Source organism: Peromyscus californicus, unplaced genomic scaffold, assembly GCF_007827085.1.
Source record: "Peromyscus californicus insignis strain IS unplaced genomic scaffold, ASM782708v3 Scaffold_8__1_contigs__length_139910024, whole genome shotgun sequence".
Lineage (NCBI taxonomy): Eukaryota > Metazoa > Chordata > Mammalia > Rodentia > Cricetidae > Peromyscus > Peromyscus californicus.
The window spans coordinates 118203496-118221819 of record NW_026294606.1 but is presented as its reverse complement, the minus strand read 5'-3'; the positions used below and the strand labels follow the sequence as shown (position 1 = coordinate 118221819).

Below are 18324 nucleotides of genomic sequence, written 5' to 3'. Positions count from 1 at the left end.
TTTGTCATGGTGACAGAAAGTCTAGTTAAAAGCATGTATACCAGGCATAAGGCTGGTGATATGGCTATTATGTGAAGTCCACAAGGACTTTAAACAATTGGAGATATGGAGTAGAGGCTGTTGTCAGCAGATACAGAATGCAAATAAGACTGTGGAGCCTCAGGTTTCATATGGCAGTGAGACTCTACTGGAAACAGAACTGCCAGGAATCTAGCAGAGGAGAGCTGTGAATGTGGCACAATGAAATTTTAAACTTCCTTAAAGCATTATAAGATTTGTGGTAGGTGTTTGTTTGTTTGGTTGGTTGGTTGGTTGGTTATTTTTTGCAACCTGATAGACTAGTTTTACAATGTGAACTCTGTAAATAATGTCACGTTTTAATGTTAACACATTGGAAATGCCTAGGAGAGGCTGTTGGGTGGATGGGAGCAGGGAAGTTGTCTACACTGTGTTCACAGCCTGAGATTTTGCTTGTGACTGAGTTTAATGGGGGGTTAATAAAGCTGATGGCAAAAATTTTGCTGGTGGTGGAAACTTCTGACAGAATAGCATTCAGGCCTGGCATGCTATTGGTAGATGCTGATAGCTCAGTTTGCAATGAAAATCAGCATCAAAACTCAATAAGAAAACATGCAGTTTGCTGGAAAAAACCCATTTGAGGTTGGGGACAAGGAAATGGTGGTAGATGGCCAGATTAAAGATTTAAAAAATAAGCCAAAAATTTTCATCTGGAAGAGAAAGATACCTTGAAAGCATCATAGGAATTATTCAGTTCCCATGCATTCCCCTCAAGAACATAAACATTTGCCTTGAGAAGAGATTCTCCATGGTGTCCTATCACACATACCACAAGAGAGTTTCCCTACATGTGGTGATATTGTGTTCCCCAACATATTGTGCACCCTAATAAATTTATCTGGGGTCAGAGAACAGAACAGTCACTAGACATAGAGGCCGGAAAATGGTGGCACACACGCCTTTAATCCTAACATTCTGGAGGATCTCTGTGAGTTCAAAGCCACACTGGAAACAGCCAGGCATGGTGACTCATGCCTTTAATCCCAGGAAGTGATGGCAGGAAGCAGAAAGGTATATAAGGCATGAAAACCAGGAACTACAGCTGGTTAAGCTTTTAGGCTTTTGAGCAGCAGTTCAGCTGAGATCCATTTGGATGAGGACTCAGAGGCTTCCAGTCTGAGGAAACAGGATCAGCTGAGGAATTGGCAAGGTGAGAAAGCTGTGGCTTGTTCTGCTTCTCTGATCTTCCAGCATTCACTCCAATATCTGGCTTCAGGTTTGATTTTATTAATAAGACCTTTTAAGATTCGTGCTACACCTTCATTCTGCTACCTAGGCCCTAACGGGCTCCTACAACTGCATTCTAAGGGCCTGTCCCCACCATTTGGGGACAGACTTCGCCATCATCCATGATGCTGTTTCTGCAGGCACGCAGAATGCAACTTATTGGTTCATGGAAGCCTTGATATGGATTTCAAAGGAAAAGCAGAGCATGTGTGTTATGGTACAAATGGCCATTAGCAGCCTGTATAAAGGCCATGGGTGAAGCTATGAGGGTGAAGCCAGAGATGGGACAGAGACCTTAGAAGGTTAGAAAAGAAAGGAGTGTGAAACCCATACAGAGGAGAGTACAAACAGTGAGCAGGGCCAGTTCAGAGAGGCCCTATGCAGCAAACTGGCAGGCCTATAGAGTAGGAGATTCTTGACTTCTGGTGCTCTCATATGAATACAATAATGCCATGAGTGTGGGCCATGAACATAAGGGACATAATGTTTGCCCTACTGTTTTTCAGGGCAAACATTATCTTCCTTTTCTCCATTCCTAATTTATGGGCCCCAAATCTACCATTTTGAAATGGCAATGTATACTTTAGTCCACTGAGTCTTACAGGTGTGTAAAATGTTCTTAATTTTCCAAGTGCTCACTTGGGTGGAATCATTTCTCTGTTCGGTCATTCCTGCCCTCTCTGGAATGAGTAGACCTTTGTGTGTACCCAGGAAAAGTGGCACAACAAAAATCTCATCCATCCCACAGTGTTCTTGTTTCATTTAGACAGCAGGACAATATTCCATCCACCCCCTGTGGAGGTGGCATTTCATGAAGTTGGATCTCTCTCCATACTTCCCTCTCTAAAGCACATAGAGTCATCTTGAGCCAAAGACACAGACTCTAATTTGATTTTCCAGGGGAATGGTTTTGTGATGTTAGAATTTGAGAGTATAAAATCAAATGTTTCTCCTTGTTGTGTTTGTAAAGTATGTGACACAATTCTGTCTTTCCTTACTGTGCTTATACAGTATGCCACACGATTCTATGTCCTCAACAATAAGATGCTTTATTTTGGAAACATCTTCTGTGGAATATCCCTTCTCTTGGCTCCAGCCTCTCAAACCTAACTGGGCCTCCTCATCAGAGCTCAACATGTTCCCTCTGGGTTAGCCTCTCTGCTGCCCCCTTGGCCCTGAGCTCAGTCCAAAAGGCCACTTCCTTGTCTTTCAGCCTATGAGCTGCCTGTGTTGGGACTCCAATCTGTAGGTACCCTTCCTTCTGGTCATATTTTGGCCAATGGGGCAGCCCTTCTCCATTGGGATTCCTGTGAACAGAATAAAAAGAGAAAGTCACCACATCATCTGTGCTGTCCCCATGGTACTCAGAGATGTGCAAGGATGCCTGGCTTATCTCTGCCGAGAAACCAGTAATCTACAGATGGACAGATCTCTATCTCCTGGGATAGCTCTCTCTCTCTCTCTCTCTCTCTCTCTCAAATCATGTTATGATTTAAACCTTACATTTTCTGCAAATCTTCATGTAGTATAGGCTAATACTAATCTGAGAGTTAGTGGAATCGAGGGGGAGCACACTTGGAAAAAGCGGATCACCCGAGGCCTTGAACAGTACAGGGGTTCCACTCTTCACATCAAGACTTTTTGACTGATAAGAGACCAGAGCCATTTCCTCCCGAGTGCTCCTACCATGATGCTCTGCCTCATTACAAATGAAAAGTCCAAGTGAAACTCAGAGCTCAATAAAGCTTTCATTCTTTAAGTTGATGGACATTGGGCATTTTGCCTAAGTATTTGAGAGCTAACACCTAAAACTGTTTCTGAGGAGTGACTCACTCTGTGACTAAGTGGGTATTGTGGTTCACAATACTTTTAAATTGGTTTGTGAAGGAATTTGGAAGTTTAAATGAAGAGTGTGCTCTATAAAACTCAAAATAGAGTTAGCAATGGATTCTAGTAGGTTCTTAAAGGAAAAAAAAGACAATGAAGCCAAGCTTTTAATATTTCAATGGGAATGAGGCATCTGTGAGAAACTTGTCTGGAGATAACTAGTGTTCATTCTGCATACATTTGTCCATGCCCCAAGTTTTCTTGATAGGCTGCTTTCAAAGATGGGTGGACCATGTAACTGGATGGGCTTGTTCAAAAGTATCACAGCTTTCGGGGCAATGTTAGGGTATTTTTGTTGATTTTGATTAGATTTACAGGGAGAGTAAAGGAAAAAAGAATCACAGCATCAAGATTTGAAAGATTCAGCTTTTCATAATAAACATCAGTGCCATATAAAGATGCAAGTTTTGTAAACATATAGAAAGAGGAAGTTATCCTGAGGACATCTCAGGAATCGGCAAGATGGCCCATCACAAAGTTATCACTTGCTTCAAAGACATTGCTTGAGATATTAGCATTAAGTATCTCTTCATCTACTGTGTGGTATAAAACATTGATTTTGTCGGGCTTGTTTCCTTGTGCTCATATACTCAGAGGCTTTACAGCCAATGGTCCATGGAGCCTAACTACATCTCAAGATACAGTTATCTCTTGGTGTCATCATGTGGCACTGGTTTTGCAGGCATGCAAAATGCAAGGCTTATGGGGTCATCAAGGTTGCTCCCTGGATTTCAAATGAAAGCATGTGAAGCCATCAAGTGCATGATTTGATGTCCCAGGTAGCAACAACCCTAAAAGCACGATGCATGTAAAGTAAAAACAAAAAGGAAAGTGACATTTTGATGGAGACCTAGTAAGTTAGAGATGCCATGACTTGGAACAGCTGCCCAGGGAACATCCAGGCTCTGAGTAGAACAAGTCTGTCTGAGCCATCGTTCTATTGCTGTGAAGAGACACCATGGCCAAGGCAACACTTAAAAAATAAAGCATTTAATTGGGGCCTTGCTTACAGTTTCAGAGGTTTAGTCCCTTATCATTGTGGCAGTAGCATGACACCATGCATAGCACCAGAGTGGTAGCTGAAAGCTACATCCTGATCCACAGACAGAGAGAGAGAGACTGGGTCTGACATGGGCTTTTGAAACCACAAAGACCTTGCTGGAGGAGTAACACACTTCCTCCAACAAGGCCACACCTCCAAATCTTCTAATCCAAGCAAAGAGTTCCATTCCTTGGTGACTAAGCATCTAACTATAGGAACCTATGGGCTCCATTTTATACCCATATATTAATGTGGGTATTATTTTATTCATTTATACACAAAGCCCAAGAAAGGCCACAGAGGCTACAGGCAGCAAGACCTTAGGAGAATGCATTTTCAAGCTTTTCAGAGCCCATGTCTGTCAACAGATTCCTGGATGTTCCAAAGGAGATTTAGGATTTAAATTCTTCTCTCTTGTATTCTGGACTTGCTTTGGTTTGATTTCTCGGTGCTATTTTCCTGTGCCTCCCTCTAGAATAGGAATGTTTGGCCACTGTCCTTGCATCTTGGAAATCTGTTACTTTTTTTGTTTGAGTGGGTTCTCATAGCAAAGGTTTACCTGAGACTGGGGAGTTTTTGGACTTGGATATCAAAGCAATATTAAAAGTGATAAGAGGTTAGGAATTTGTGGGGATGAGTTTTTGTGATGGACATGAGCTTCTGGGGGTCATGGGTAGGCTATAATTTAGAACTTAGTACAACCCCAAAAGCTCATGGATTGAAGCCTCGATCCCCACCTGATGGTGCCACTGGGGCATGGCAGAAAAATAATAAAGAAGGACTTGGAGGAGGAGGATCACGGGAGACTTGCCTCTGAGGATTGTGTTAGGATTCTGGTCCTTTTCTCCCCTTCACAAGCAATAGGAGGTAAGGAGCTTTGACTACCATATCCTCCCCACATGATGCTCTGTTCTGACACAAGAGCTAATAGGCAAAATGATCAAGACTTGAAACCTCTCAGTCTGAGCTAAAATTCACAATCTCTCCTCATGTTTAAGAATCACCTAAATCTCATTACAACTACATGCCAGATTAACATAGCTCTCGTTGTTGGAATGCTATGATCACAGGGACAGAAGGATGATCACTCAGACATTAGAAAACTACTGCTTTCTAGTAGGTATGACCCATTGCACCACACCTTTGGGACTGGCATATTTGCCCCCAGCCTCACCCACTCCGAGCAAAGTTGGCCCAGAATTTCATCACCATCTTGCTGAGGTTGGTCTCCTCTTCTGAAGCACCATCTGTGTTAAAAAAGAATAAAAACTTACCCACTTAACTTAAGATGTGGTTAATGAACAGCCACAGCACAATCTGAGTACCTTTAATAAATGTGGTCTTGTTTACTAACACATCAGGCTGAATGTGTCCAATCTACCCTGATCTCTGAATATAAATGAGGTCAGGCCTGGTTAATGTTTGAAGGGGAGAAATGCACTCTTGGCCTTTATTACACACTCACTGAGCCCAAAACCTGCCTTTTAAGAAGATCTCGGTGAGTGTGCCTTCGATTTAAAGTAAGAGGAATATTTCAGATGCTCTATGCCTTTCTCTCTCATGCTGACCTACCTGGCATCCCTCTCAGGGTCCAGTAGTAACAAGACTCAGTTTCCTCAGCTTTAACACCAGGGTTGCTGACCCTTAGGTCTGTTCTCAACCTCCTACACATACACCTTTGCGTAGACTCTGGAAACAATCAGAACTGGGAGGTGCCCAGAGACACTGGTGTGCCACGAGGCACACACTATTAGGAGGTGTGGCCTTGATGGAGGAAATGTGTCACTGTGGGGGTGGGCTTCGAGGTTTCTTTTGCTCAAGCTTCCCTCAGTGTGACAGTCTGTCGACTTCCTATTACCTGCAAGATGTAGCACTCTCAGCTCCAGCACTACACCTGCCTGCATGCCGCCATGCTCCCTGTAATGATGATAATGGACTGAACCTCGAACTATAAGTGAGCCACCCCAATTAAATGTTTTCTTTTTAAGAGTTGTGGTCATGGTGTCTCTTCACAGCAACTAAGACAGTGATCTTCCAGTTCTCTTATTGGTGTCACAGGTCAGGATTCTGAGAATGACTATGGCTGGGGACACATTAACACAATCCCAATCGTGTGTATTAAAGGAGAAAGTCTGGAGACTGTCCTATAGCTGAGTCCTGTTACAGAGCATGACAAAAGCCATCTTCAAAGGAGAAACTTGCTCAAGACGGTCAAGCCAAAACCTAAACCCAGGCCTCATATCACCAAGGCCACAGCCAGCAAACAGACATTACCTTTTAAAAACGGGGCTCCCCATACAGAGAAGAGATCATCACCGTGGTCTCCTATCACTGTCTTGGGTCTCTTGTCTGATACAAAGCTTGGCCGATACTGAAACTCATACATGTAGGTGGGGGCTCCAGCATCTGAGGAGACATGGATTCATAGTTCACATCTACATCATACATAGTTCACATCACACACCTGGATGGTGTCGAAGCCTTAGGCCCTGCAGTTGAAACCACTCTTCAGCTTCATAGGAAATAGTTTTAGGAAGGCCCAGTGACTCGCTTAGGGCTGCACAGCTGGCTGATGTGGAACCAGGATTTGAAGAAGATTCTGCTTACTAACTGAACAAGAATGGATCCACACATGCCGTGACGGCACGGGATGAGTGTCAGTCATCACATCCGTGTATCGGTTCCAGAAAGATCTAGAACCTCCCCGTTGTCTTTCATCCAGCCTAGCTCTGGACATGCCCAGGGTTTTTCTCAGCTCTTCAGAGAAGAGTAAAGGAGATGATGGCACGCAAACAGGATTCTATGCTGACACAGAACGGTCGGTCTCTTGCATTTCATGACACCATAAAACTGAAGGTTCTTATTTCATCTCCAACTTGTTAGCTTGTTACCCCAAGTGCAAGGCCTTTTTTTAAGATTTTTTTTTCAGACAATATATTCTGATCACAGTTTCCCCTCCTCCAACTCCTCCTGGATCCTCCCCACCAAGCTGAATCCACAACATCTCTTTCTCTCTCTCTCACTAGAAAACAAACAAATGGACAAACAAACCAGAATAGGACAGAACAAACACACGAGCAGGAAAAAGAAGAACCAAAGAGAAAGCACAGGAAACACATACGGCACATACAGGCAGACACACACTCACACACACAGAAATTCCATAAAACACACAAAATTGGAAACAATAATACATAAGCAAAATTGCCCAGACAAAGCATAATGAGAAAAGAAAACAACCCTCTAAAAACACCACTCTTTAGTTTGTGTTTGTCGTCTACAGCTGGTCATGGGGCCTGCCCTGAAGAGTGAGACTCTGTCAGAGAAAACTCATTTTCCTGTGTGAGTGGCTGTGAACTGGAGATAGCTTCTGGGCTAGAGAAGCGTGGTTGTGTCCACATCCTCTATCGGCACTGGAACTCCATCTGACTTAGCCCTGTGCAGACCCTGTGCTGCCACAGACTCCGTGAGTTCACATGGGCAGCCCATCTGCTGTGTCTAGAAGGTCTTGTGTCCTTGGTGTCCTTGGTCACTCTGGCTCTTTGGATCTTTCTGCCTTCTCTTGAACAGTTTCCTTTCTCTGATCCCTGAGAGGAGGGATTCAAGGGAGACGTCCCATTTAGGGCTCTAAGTTCCGAGGGCTCTCACTCTGCATATTGTGTAACTGTGGTCTCTGTATTTGTTCCCATCTGCTGCAGGAGGAAGCTTCTCTGATGATGGCTAGGCAAGACACTTATCTATGAGTACAGCAGAATGTCATTAATGGTCATTTTACTGCTGTGTAGCATTTGTTTTTCCCCCATGTTTATGGCCTCTAAATGGTGAGATCAAAGTGCCAGGGCAAGGTAAACTTGTGTCTCCTCCAACCTCTCTCCTCCTCTCCATTGACTCTTCTCTCACCCACAAAGATGACCTGTTAAGTGTCAAGATGTCACTATTTTGCTTATAGGGTCAAGGGAGGTACCAATCTTTGCTCCTTATGTACTAGCCCATAAACTCCCTCAAAACAATGGTCATAATAATGGAATAGATATCCACATATTAGATATAGTAGGAAAATGATTCAAACTGCTGAAAATGTGTAATTTTACCAGAAAAGCTTCCTACTCTATGTACATTTATATATTCTTATTTTTATAAATACATATATACCTTTATCCACTTGTAATTCTGTTTTATCATCCATATACTTCACACGTGTATTTGAGGTAATTCTGTGTCTATTACATTAAATACACCGTCATTGCTTTATACCATGAGCTATCCATCCACAGAAGTGGATGAGGATAACACATGTCATCACAATACAGGATAAGGACTAATTTAATTAACTCACAACTCTATCACCACAGCTTTAGGCAATCCTGTGACTCTGCAATCCACCTATGAAACAGTGCTGCAAAGTCAGTGAGAACTTCCTGGAAAGACAGTTCCGCCTTGTTTTTGTTGCACAGTCATTTTAAGAAGAGATCCCAGACTGGAACTCTGCAGAGAACTTTGTGGATGAGAACACATTTTAGAAGGCATACAGCAGAAGATATGTTTGTAAATTTTTTGTTCAAAACAAAGGCTTTTGTCTTTATATTTATTAATTCCCCCCCCCCCGCCAAAAAAAATTTGTGCAATGTATTTTGATCATATTCACTTCCTCGTCTAAGTCCTCCCAGGCCCACCCTTCCTATCCACCCAACTTCCTCATTTTTTTTAACCAGTCAAATTCAATCTGTGCTTCCTTCCCAAACATCCTTGGATATGTGGCATTCCCATGGAGCATGGCTGACTGCCAGTGTGCTAAAGGAAATGAACTGCCAGCCCAGAGCTCTGCATCTGGGAAAGGAGCCTTTAAAATGGAGGGAGAAATAACAACTTTCCATGACTAGCAAAAGCTATGGGCCTTGTCATCCCTGGTCCTGCCCTTCACAAATGGCTAAAGAGAGTTCTTTAAATTGAAGCTTCAAGACAGCCATGCATAACACAAGACATATGAAAGTCAGCGCTGTAAAATGAGCCAGATAGTGATGATATGGACACAGTTTTATCCTATGTAGTACAAGGAGTCAACAGAAAATTATGCTAATGATTATAGCTGAGACAACTCCTCAAGTAGAGTTAAAATAGACTGTCATCCAATCATACAAATTTTACATAAATGACAGAAAATGTGTGTTCATTAAGGGGTAGAGTCATAAAGTAATCATGTTATCAGAGGAGATAGGAAGCTCAGGATCATATAGCCATAAACCATTATATGTTATCAAAGTTACACTTCTACCAGCTCACTACAGGCTGTCAGAATTACCCTAGGGGTCAGTGAGACAGCTCAGGCTGAAGCCCTGAGTTCAGTTCCTAGAGTTCCTATGACAGAACAGGAGAACTGACTCCCACTCTGACCTTCACCATGACATGATGGCGTGGGTGCACGGCGAACACACAAGCACATTGAAACAAAGTATCTATAAAAGCACAATGGTAGATGTAGGACTTATGGTAGACACAAAGCAAAAGTCTTCAGTAGAACCATAACCCAAAATTAGAAAAAAATTAAAGGCATACTCCTTCAGAACAGCAGAAAAACCACAAAGAAAGGCACCAAAAGAGGAAGAAAAAAATTGTAAAATCATAATGGAACCACCAAAGTATCAGTAGTAAGTCTTTGAGGACCAAAATTATCTTTAGTGTAAATTCTGAAATAAAGGAAATGAATTGAATGGATTTTTAAACATACCGTACCCACAGGCTTACCTTAACAGAAATGAACGTTGGAAGAGAAAGGATGGGAATGGATATATTTTCAAAGGAAAACTAAACAAGAGGAATGGTAGCAATTGTTATATTAGATCATAGGGTCTGAGTTTAAAAACATAATGAGTTTGACCTGGTGGCTCACACCTTTACTTACAGAAATCTGGAAGTTGAGAGAGAATTACTATGAATTTGAGACCTGTCAGATACACAGCGATTTCTAGGCCACTCCGAACTGCAGTGTGAGACCTTATCTCAGAAGAAACAAATAAAGACATCATGTTGAGGACAGGGTCAAATCAACCATAGCACACAACAATGGCAAATACAGACTCAACATCAGGGCTCCTAGATATATAGAACAAATAGTGGAGGTTATGAAGAGAAAGACAGGACTCAATGAATACCACAGCAATAAGGAGTCTCTAATACACACATTTACAATAAGGAACAGATCATTCAGAAAGAAAATTTACAAGCAATATTAGACTTGATAATGTATTGGAACAAAGAGACTATGCAGAAATATGCAGAATTGTGCAGGCTAAGATTATGTTCACTTGACACAAACTGTAGTTACTTGGGCTGGTGGTCCTGGGCTATGTGAGAAAGAGAGCTGAACAAGCTAGTGAGAGCAACCCAGTAAGCAGTACTCCTCCATGGTCTCTGCTTCAGTTTCTGCTTGAGGTCCCTCCCTGATTTCCCTTAATAATGAACTATGATGTGGAAATGAAAGATGAAATAAACCCTTCCCTTCCAAGGGCTTTTGGTTGTGGTATTTATCATGGCAATAGAAAGCAAACCATGGCAAGAATACTCTATCCAAAGTTGACAGACACCCACCGAACATTTTCTAGTGTAGACTGAGTGTGTCACACACACACACAAAAAAAAAAAACAACAAAAAAGTCATTTAATTTGAGAAGACTAAAATTGTACCAAATACCTACTTTTACAACACTAAAAATAAATTCTAAAAAATCAACTACAAGAATCATTTTGGAAAATTCAAATTCAAGGGCTAAGAAACATGATCCTGAGCAACAAATATCCCAAAGAAGAAATTAAAATTGAGAATACGTTTGAAACAAATGAGAATAAAGTACCTTTTCCTCTAGGGTTCAGGGAACATAGTATAAGAGGTGGTAGAAAGAATTCAAGAGCCGGAATACAGGGAGAACGGCCGTGAAGTCCTGTCTTCTGGGCACGACACAACCACTGTAGTCGTGAATTCACAGCAGCTGTACTGCCTGTCCTAGGATTTTGAAGCATTGGTCCTATCAGTAGCCAATCTTGGAAGTGAAGAGTTTCATGAGGTCTTACTCCTCGCTGATGGACTACTGGCTACTGATGAATTATTGGGGAAAAGGAGATACTACCCATCTGATGTTTACCCTCAGGTGAGCCCACCAGGCTCCACCGATAGTTCCATACCCACAGTCACACAGGTGCCCCCCCCCCCCAGTTAAACTCAGTGGCTCACAAAGAAAAGCAAAAAGAAATGAATATAGCAAAGGGGGAGTGACGGGGGGCAGAGGGAGTAAAAGGGCAGGGACTGAGAGTGATCAGAAGGCATTATCTACATGCATGAAATTGTCTTTGCACAATTTAACTAGGAAAACAGTGCAGCATGCCAGCACATGTGGGTGACAGTGAGGGGGTAGGGATAGCGCTGTAAGGGATTCTTCTAGCAATAAACACTGACATTAAGAGAGGAAAAGTTTCAAACAACCCAAGATTACACACCGAAGTTCAAAGAAGGAACAAAATCATAAAGTCAGAAGCTTGAGAGTTCAAAAAATAAGAAAGATGAACAAAACTGAGATTTTTTTCAGAAAGAAAGAAAAAACACCCTAAATGGATAAATCTACTAACCACAAAAGAAGAGGGAAGATCTAAATCCATTTAAAGACTCACAACCAGAAATGAAAGAGGAAACCCTACAACAGGGAACCCAGAGGCAGAGCCTGACGTAAGAAACTACTACCAACAAGGACATGCACAAAAACAGGATAACCCAGAAGGAACAGAGACAGTTAAGGGGACCCAGTACTCCCTGGACCACTGGGCAAGTGATAAATAGTTAAAATCCTTAAGATCACTGCTCCTGCTAAGGACACATTCTGTTTAGTTCTTTTGTACGCATTATTCCTGATGTTAATTTTCTGTAACTTGGCAAAAAATGAGGACCGTTTTACCTCATCATTAGTGGATGTTGGACTTTCTCTTACTGCTCTGGCTGCCTTGACCCGAAGGATTGTCAGTCAGCCAGCTGGACTACCTCTATGCCAGCAACAGACATCTTGAACACTCCACAGAAGCCTTTGGAAACCAATGATGGCAGTCGGAATATAAAACTAAATTTAATCCAGATGGTACTACTGCTGAATGCTGAAAACTACGGCCCATAGGTTAAAGAAAATGAACACACAAATGAATACAAAGACATCTCCTGATCGTGGAGTGTAAGGGTCCATTTTAAAATGTCCATAGTACTCACAGTGGTCTATCGGTTTAATAAAATATCTGCTCCAATTCCAATGCCATTCGTCCTCATGGAAAGAGAAAAAAATCTAAAAATTTTGCTGCCAAGAGGATCATGATTAGTAAGAACAAAGCTGGAACTATCCCACTGCCTTATTTTAAACTCTATTCTGTATCCACAGTTACTGAACAGTATGGTAGTTGCTTTACCCATGTGTATACACTGAACCATGGGATATAACAAAGATCAGAACACAGGCAGGGACTGACTGCTGTTTTACAAAGGTGCCAAGAATATAAGATAAGATAAAACAGCCAATGTTGTTGAGAAAACCAGATTTCCACATTCATAAATGAAACTATACTGGAGAGAAGACAAATTTAAGCTCAGAAACCCCCAATCACAAGTAGAATCATAAAGGAAAAACAGTAATTCTAGAAATTCACGGAAAACAATTTCTTAGATGTAACACCAACACCATGAACAAGAAGTGAAAAGTTCTTATTATCTTATCATTGGATATATGTAAATATCTAAATTAAAATGATAATGAAAGTCTTCTCTCATGATCCAAATAGGTTTTTATTGAGAAGTGAAAATAGAAAATTGTAGTAAATATGTATAGAAAAGGCAATCCTCTAAATACTGTTGAAGTGAATGAACAGCGATGTGGGGTTCCTCAGAGACGGAGAGCAGAGCCACAATATGGACCAGCAGTGTCACTACTGGGTGTTTACTTCAAATATTTGGGAAGAGTTTTCTGAGATGTCTGCACCCTACATTCATTGCAGCGGAACATACTACAATCAAGCTACAGAATCAATTGTGTCCATCAGCATCAGAGGAGAAGGAAAACGCAGATGTGTAGACAGCGGAGTTCTCTTTAGTCTCAAGAAGAAAACGGTGACTTTTACAATGTGGGGTGAATCAGAGAGCACCATGACATGTTAAATAGTTGAGCATAGAAAGATAAATGTCATTTGTTGCTACTCATTGTGGAATCTAGATTTACTCACAAGCATACAGACAAAACTTGGGGTTAAGAGATTGGAGGTCAAGGAATGAGGAAGATGAAGGAAAAGAGGAATAAAAATATCCAGCAGGAAGGAATTCTTTCTCTTTTTTAGTCATCCAATCCACAGTGTAGTGTATATTAATGATGAAATTACTGAGAGGAAGCCGGGTGGTGGTGGTGCACGCTTTTAATCCCAGCACTTGGGAGGCAGAGGCAGGCACATCTCTGTGAGTTCAAGGCCAGCCTGATCTACAAAGCGAGTTCCAGGACAGGACAGCCAGAACTATTACACAGAGAAATCCTGTCTCGAACCCGGAACCCGCCCCTCCCCCCAAAAAAATACCTGAGAGAAAATTTCAAGTCTTCTCACTGTAGAAAATGTTAATTATTTGAAGAAATGTGTGTGTTAATCAGTTGATATAATTATTAGGCATTGTATAATCAACAAAAAATGTGTACACCATTAAGTTGGCAAGCATAACTTATCAATTTGCAATTTAAGCAATGATAGAAAGTTTCTCTCTTTCAAAATATCTCATTGTGCTGTATTCTCCATTCTTTCTTCACTACTGTAGTTTTTCACAGGTAACTGCGAAAGTAATGCTAGAAAATCATCTTAATCTCACAGAAGGAGCAGTTTTGGCAGATGCAATTAGTACCTTTGATAGTCACAGTGACTTGGTTACATTAAGAATACTTAGAAAACTAGTAAATCGTACTTTTGTGTTCATGGGAGTGTTACCAGAGACAATTAGATCATTATGGCTAATATTTTATCTGTTGATGCATTCAAAGTTTTAACACATTATTGGGTGGAAGTCAAACTGGGGAAGGTGTGGCCTTGTTTATAAAAAGTAGGGTACTGGGTCATACTCATATGACCCAGTCAGGACCATGTCGCTGCTCCACACAGCTTCAATACTTACTTGTACTAATGATGTGAGCTGCTCAAACTCCCCAAATCACAGGCTGAAAATTCTGAGTTGAAGTAAAGCCTCCTTTCCTTAAGTTTTTATACGTCATATTTTTTGTTATGGAGTGGGAGAAGGAACAATTGCACCTTCTTACTAACTGCCTATGTTTCTGGGCAGGCCAGCCTGATGTTCACATAAAACATCAACAGGACTTGTCTGAGCCTTTTCCTGGTCATTAGAAATAACTGTGCTCATGTTTGCAACAGATAAGATGTCATAAACCTAACAATCCCTGTGGAAGAGCTCTTAGCCAATGAGAGGTGAGTATACACAGCTCTTTTGCTGCTGAGAGAGAAAAGCCCTAAGAAAAACCCTAAGTTGAAACTATCTAAGGTGGACACATGCTAGGCAGTTCACTAGTTTGGCCTCAATCTTTTCTAAGTGTTACCTCACTCTTCCATAGTGTTTGGTGGTACTATCTCCTAGAGTAAATTGCTTTTGAACACTTTTCTCATAGACTCCTACTGGCAGAAGTGAAACAAAAGATTGCAGGTCGTAAGGAACCAGCTTTTGATGCCTGGCCCTCAGCAGATTTCCTGTCTAATTCAAGAGGTGGGTGTGTCATAGGCCTAACTGGTGAGTCTATATCTTTCTCCCATGCAACACCTCCCATGCACTCACCTCTCTGGGCACGAGACACAATCACAGACGGAGCACCAAACATCACATCTCCCATTAAGTCCAGGAGAAGGTCTTTCTTTCTGGCAGGGTCGTCTGTCCCTGATAAATACTTCTCAATGGCAGCTGGAATCAGACTCTCAGAGATGTTCTAAAATGGGTCAGAAAGTGATCATAAAAAGTATTTCTAGGAAAAGCAATGAGAAAGACATGGTTCATGAGATTTGCTTATCAATAGCTTTGTTTAGCTTATCAGAGCCCAGAACATCCAGTGACCTACAGACAGTAGCAGCCCATGTGTCAGAAGTTCAAAGCCCTCAAAATTTGTAAATATTGTGGTGCCCACCTGTCTTCTTTGCCTCCCAACAATTACCTACAGATGTCCTAGGTCTCCAACCCCTAGATATGCTGGTCTTTGCTGATGATAGCCTCCATCTTTTGCTAGCTTTCCAAAAGAATCTTTTTTTCCCAATAATATGTCCTGGAAATACTGGAATTTTTAAGCAACAAGTGACAAATGTTTTTTACATTATACTAAAGCATACAAACCAGAACACGGGCTGAGACACAGACATAAGTACTTTTAGCTACTGCATTGTGTGTTTGGAGGCAAGCACCCATACTTCTTCGTTTCTCAGCTGAGTCCCATGATTCTCTAAATTCTTACAAGGATTGGGTAAGACTGCCAAAGAAGGGAAGCGGTCCTCTTCTGATCCAGTTTGTCTTCAGAAAGTGGGAAGCCTATCATCTGTTAAACACAATGATTGTCATTTGTGAATCATGTGGAATTAACAGGAAGAACCAAAAATGTCAAACAACCAAACCGATACAGAAGGAAGCTCCTTTACCAGGCCTTGTTAGATGTGAAATTTCATGTTTGAAGAAATAACCTATGAAAAAATGAGATTGTATCTAGAAATATATGTAGTGTAAGAGGATACACATATCACATATATGACATATATTAGATATTATATAAATAGCACATCTATACTACATATAATTTATATAACACAAACACACAATAATTCTTCAGAGAAGGAGTGGTATTAAGTCTAGGGTAGTGTTGAGTGTACAGGGAGGGCACAAGCCCTGACCTATATCTTAGGTGTCTGTGGAAGCCAGAGTCAAGTCAACCCAATGGCTGAGTTTCATTGATGACCTCTGCAATTCCTTTGCAGGTAGAGCTGGGGAACCTTCTGTGTGTCTAGACCCTGTCCAAATGTCTGTACTGAGAAACTTGACCCTATTCCAGTACAGCTTCCAGGAGCTAAAGGCCAGTGCAGAGCCCTAGCATGACACTGGTCTCTCTTCAGTGCCTGGGAAAGCTCAGGAAACTCAACTGGACTTACTCTGTCTCTGGCCTGAACTTAGTGATAGGTGGATTGGCCCCTGAGCCTTCTCTTGTGATCACCAATCTTTTCTCTGTCCTTTGAGATACAGTTTCCTCAGCAACATTATTTTCTCAAGGGCTTCAGGGAAAATTTGCTTGCAACTCTTTAATCTTTTGAAAATGTGACCATTTGGGGAGGTAACTCCTGATCTCCTTTTGGGTCACCATGGAGAATGAAGACTTCACTTTGCTGAGGCCCATACTTCAACTTGCATCTTTGCGTCCTATTGTGATGAAAAGGGAATTTGTTCCTGGTAAGTGAGCATAAATTAAATTCAGTAACTAGAGACACTAACTCCCTGCTTACCACAGCATCTCTCGGAGCTTATCTCAGCCTGGAAATCTCCATACACATCAGGACTCTGAACTCACTGCAAAATTCTACGAAATAAGACACATCTTACTGGTTTAGTCAGTGTCTGAATTTTTCTTTGACGGAGGAAAGACCTCCATACTCCTTACCTTCCAGAAGCAATTTTAATTCATTCTGAAGTGATTTTATGGATCTCAACAATGAAGTACCAAGAACACTCATGGAAATCTATAGGCCCAATAGTTCAAGTCCAAGGTGGAAGCTACTGTGCTCCAGCCTGCTTCTCCTGAACTCCAGCTCCTTCTGTTCTCAAGATGTCCCTTATTACTCCATCTGCATCACTGTCTTCTCTACGGACCCTCCCAGCCTGGGAATTTTAGGATTCCTTAAGGAAAGATAGTGTCTATGGAGAGGGTTTTCTAGGTCTGTAGTTCCCAGAGGACAGTTGGGCCATTCTGGAGAATGTTTCCATGGAAGTATGGCAGTGTTGACAGTTTCTCTGGGCTAGTTGGAGACTGTGACTAGAAAGAACACATAGGAACAAAGGTGTGTTGTGTGAGTTGAGGCTGTATGGGTACTGCTAAGAGGTCTGTGTGTTCTCACCATTGGCATGCTCCAGCCAAACTCTTTTTTGGTGATGCCCACCATGTAGGGCACAGCGTTGAAGCTCTTCTCAGCCAGGATCTCTTCCGGTGTCTTTGGCAGCACCACTCCATCAGTCACGGTGGGAAGGAAAGGGTAGCTCTAGGGAAGAGAAAAATGCCATGTCTGTAATTACTCTTTCCCATGTAACATCAGACTCCACTTTCTACCTGTCTCAAAGCTTGGCCAGCACACAGACTCACGTGGCTCCCAGATGGGGCTAATGAATTGCTAAAAACAGGAATGTGCCCGAGGAACCAGAAACAATACTGGCAGAGAATGGGTACTGATCTTAAGCAAAGTATACAATATATACAACATATGTATATTATATATATGTGTGTATGTAACAAATTGTATGCAATTTTACGTATATACTTAAAATTGTACATGATTTTTAACTATAAATATATTATAATTTATAAATGATACACAATTTTGTGTGTGTATGTGTGTGGTTTAAGTGTTCCCTGTTGGAACACTTTGTCCCCAGTTGGTGGCACTGTTTAGGAAGCTTTAAAAGGTGTGGCCTTGCTGAAGGGAGTTATGTCAGTCACTGGGAGATCTGAAAGCTTAAAGCTCATTAACTTCTGGTTGGCACTGTCTACTTCATGCTTGCAGTTCAAGGTGTGAACTCTCAGCTTCAGGATCCTGCTGCCACACCTAGTGCTTGATGCTTCCACACCGCCATGACTTGGCATAGACACCAGAATCTCTTGCCTATGCTGTAGTTATACAGTGGCCACTACCAGGTCTCTGCCCCTCCCCTGCCCTTCCTCTGTTACCTATTTCCACATTGCAGTCAAAGAAATGTTTGCAAACTCAACACATCTCACTGCTCCATTCAGACCCTTCTGGATACCCGCCCCACCCCCACCCTCGTCATGCTGAATCACAACCCAAGTTTC

The 18324-nt window shown here is 41.8% G+C and overlaps 1 protein-coding gene across 1 annotated transcript in view; it reads right to left on the bottom strand.

Annotated features, from left to right (window-relative positions):
• Positions 1–978: 978 nt before the first annotated feature.
• Positions 979–18324, bottom strand: part of LOC128103468 (liver carboxylesterase 1-like) — a 34878-nt gene continuing 17532 nt past the window's right edge. The window contains exons 9-14 of the mRNA XM_052727888.1: positions 17378–17518; positions 15736–15816; positions 15072–15219; positions 6509–6640; positions 5409–5481; positions 979–2612 (exon numbers count right to left, since the gene is read on the bottom strand). Coding sequence (XP_052583848.1) covers positions 2429–2612; positions 5409–5481; positions 6509–6640; positions 15072–15219; positions 15736–15816; positions 17378–17518 — 759 coding nt within the window. The 3' untranslated portion in view covers positions 979–2428. The remainder of the gene's footprint in view (positions 2613–5408; positions 5482–6508; positions 6641–15071; positions 15220–15735; positions 15817–17377; positions 17519–18324) is intronic.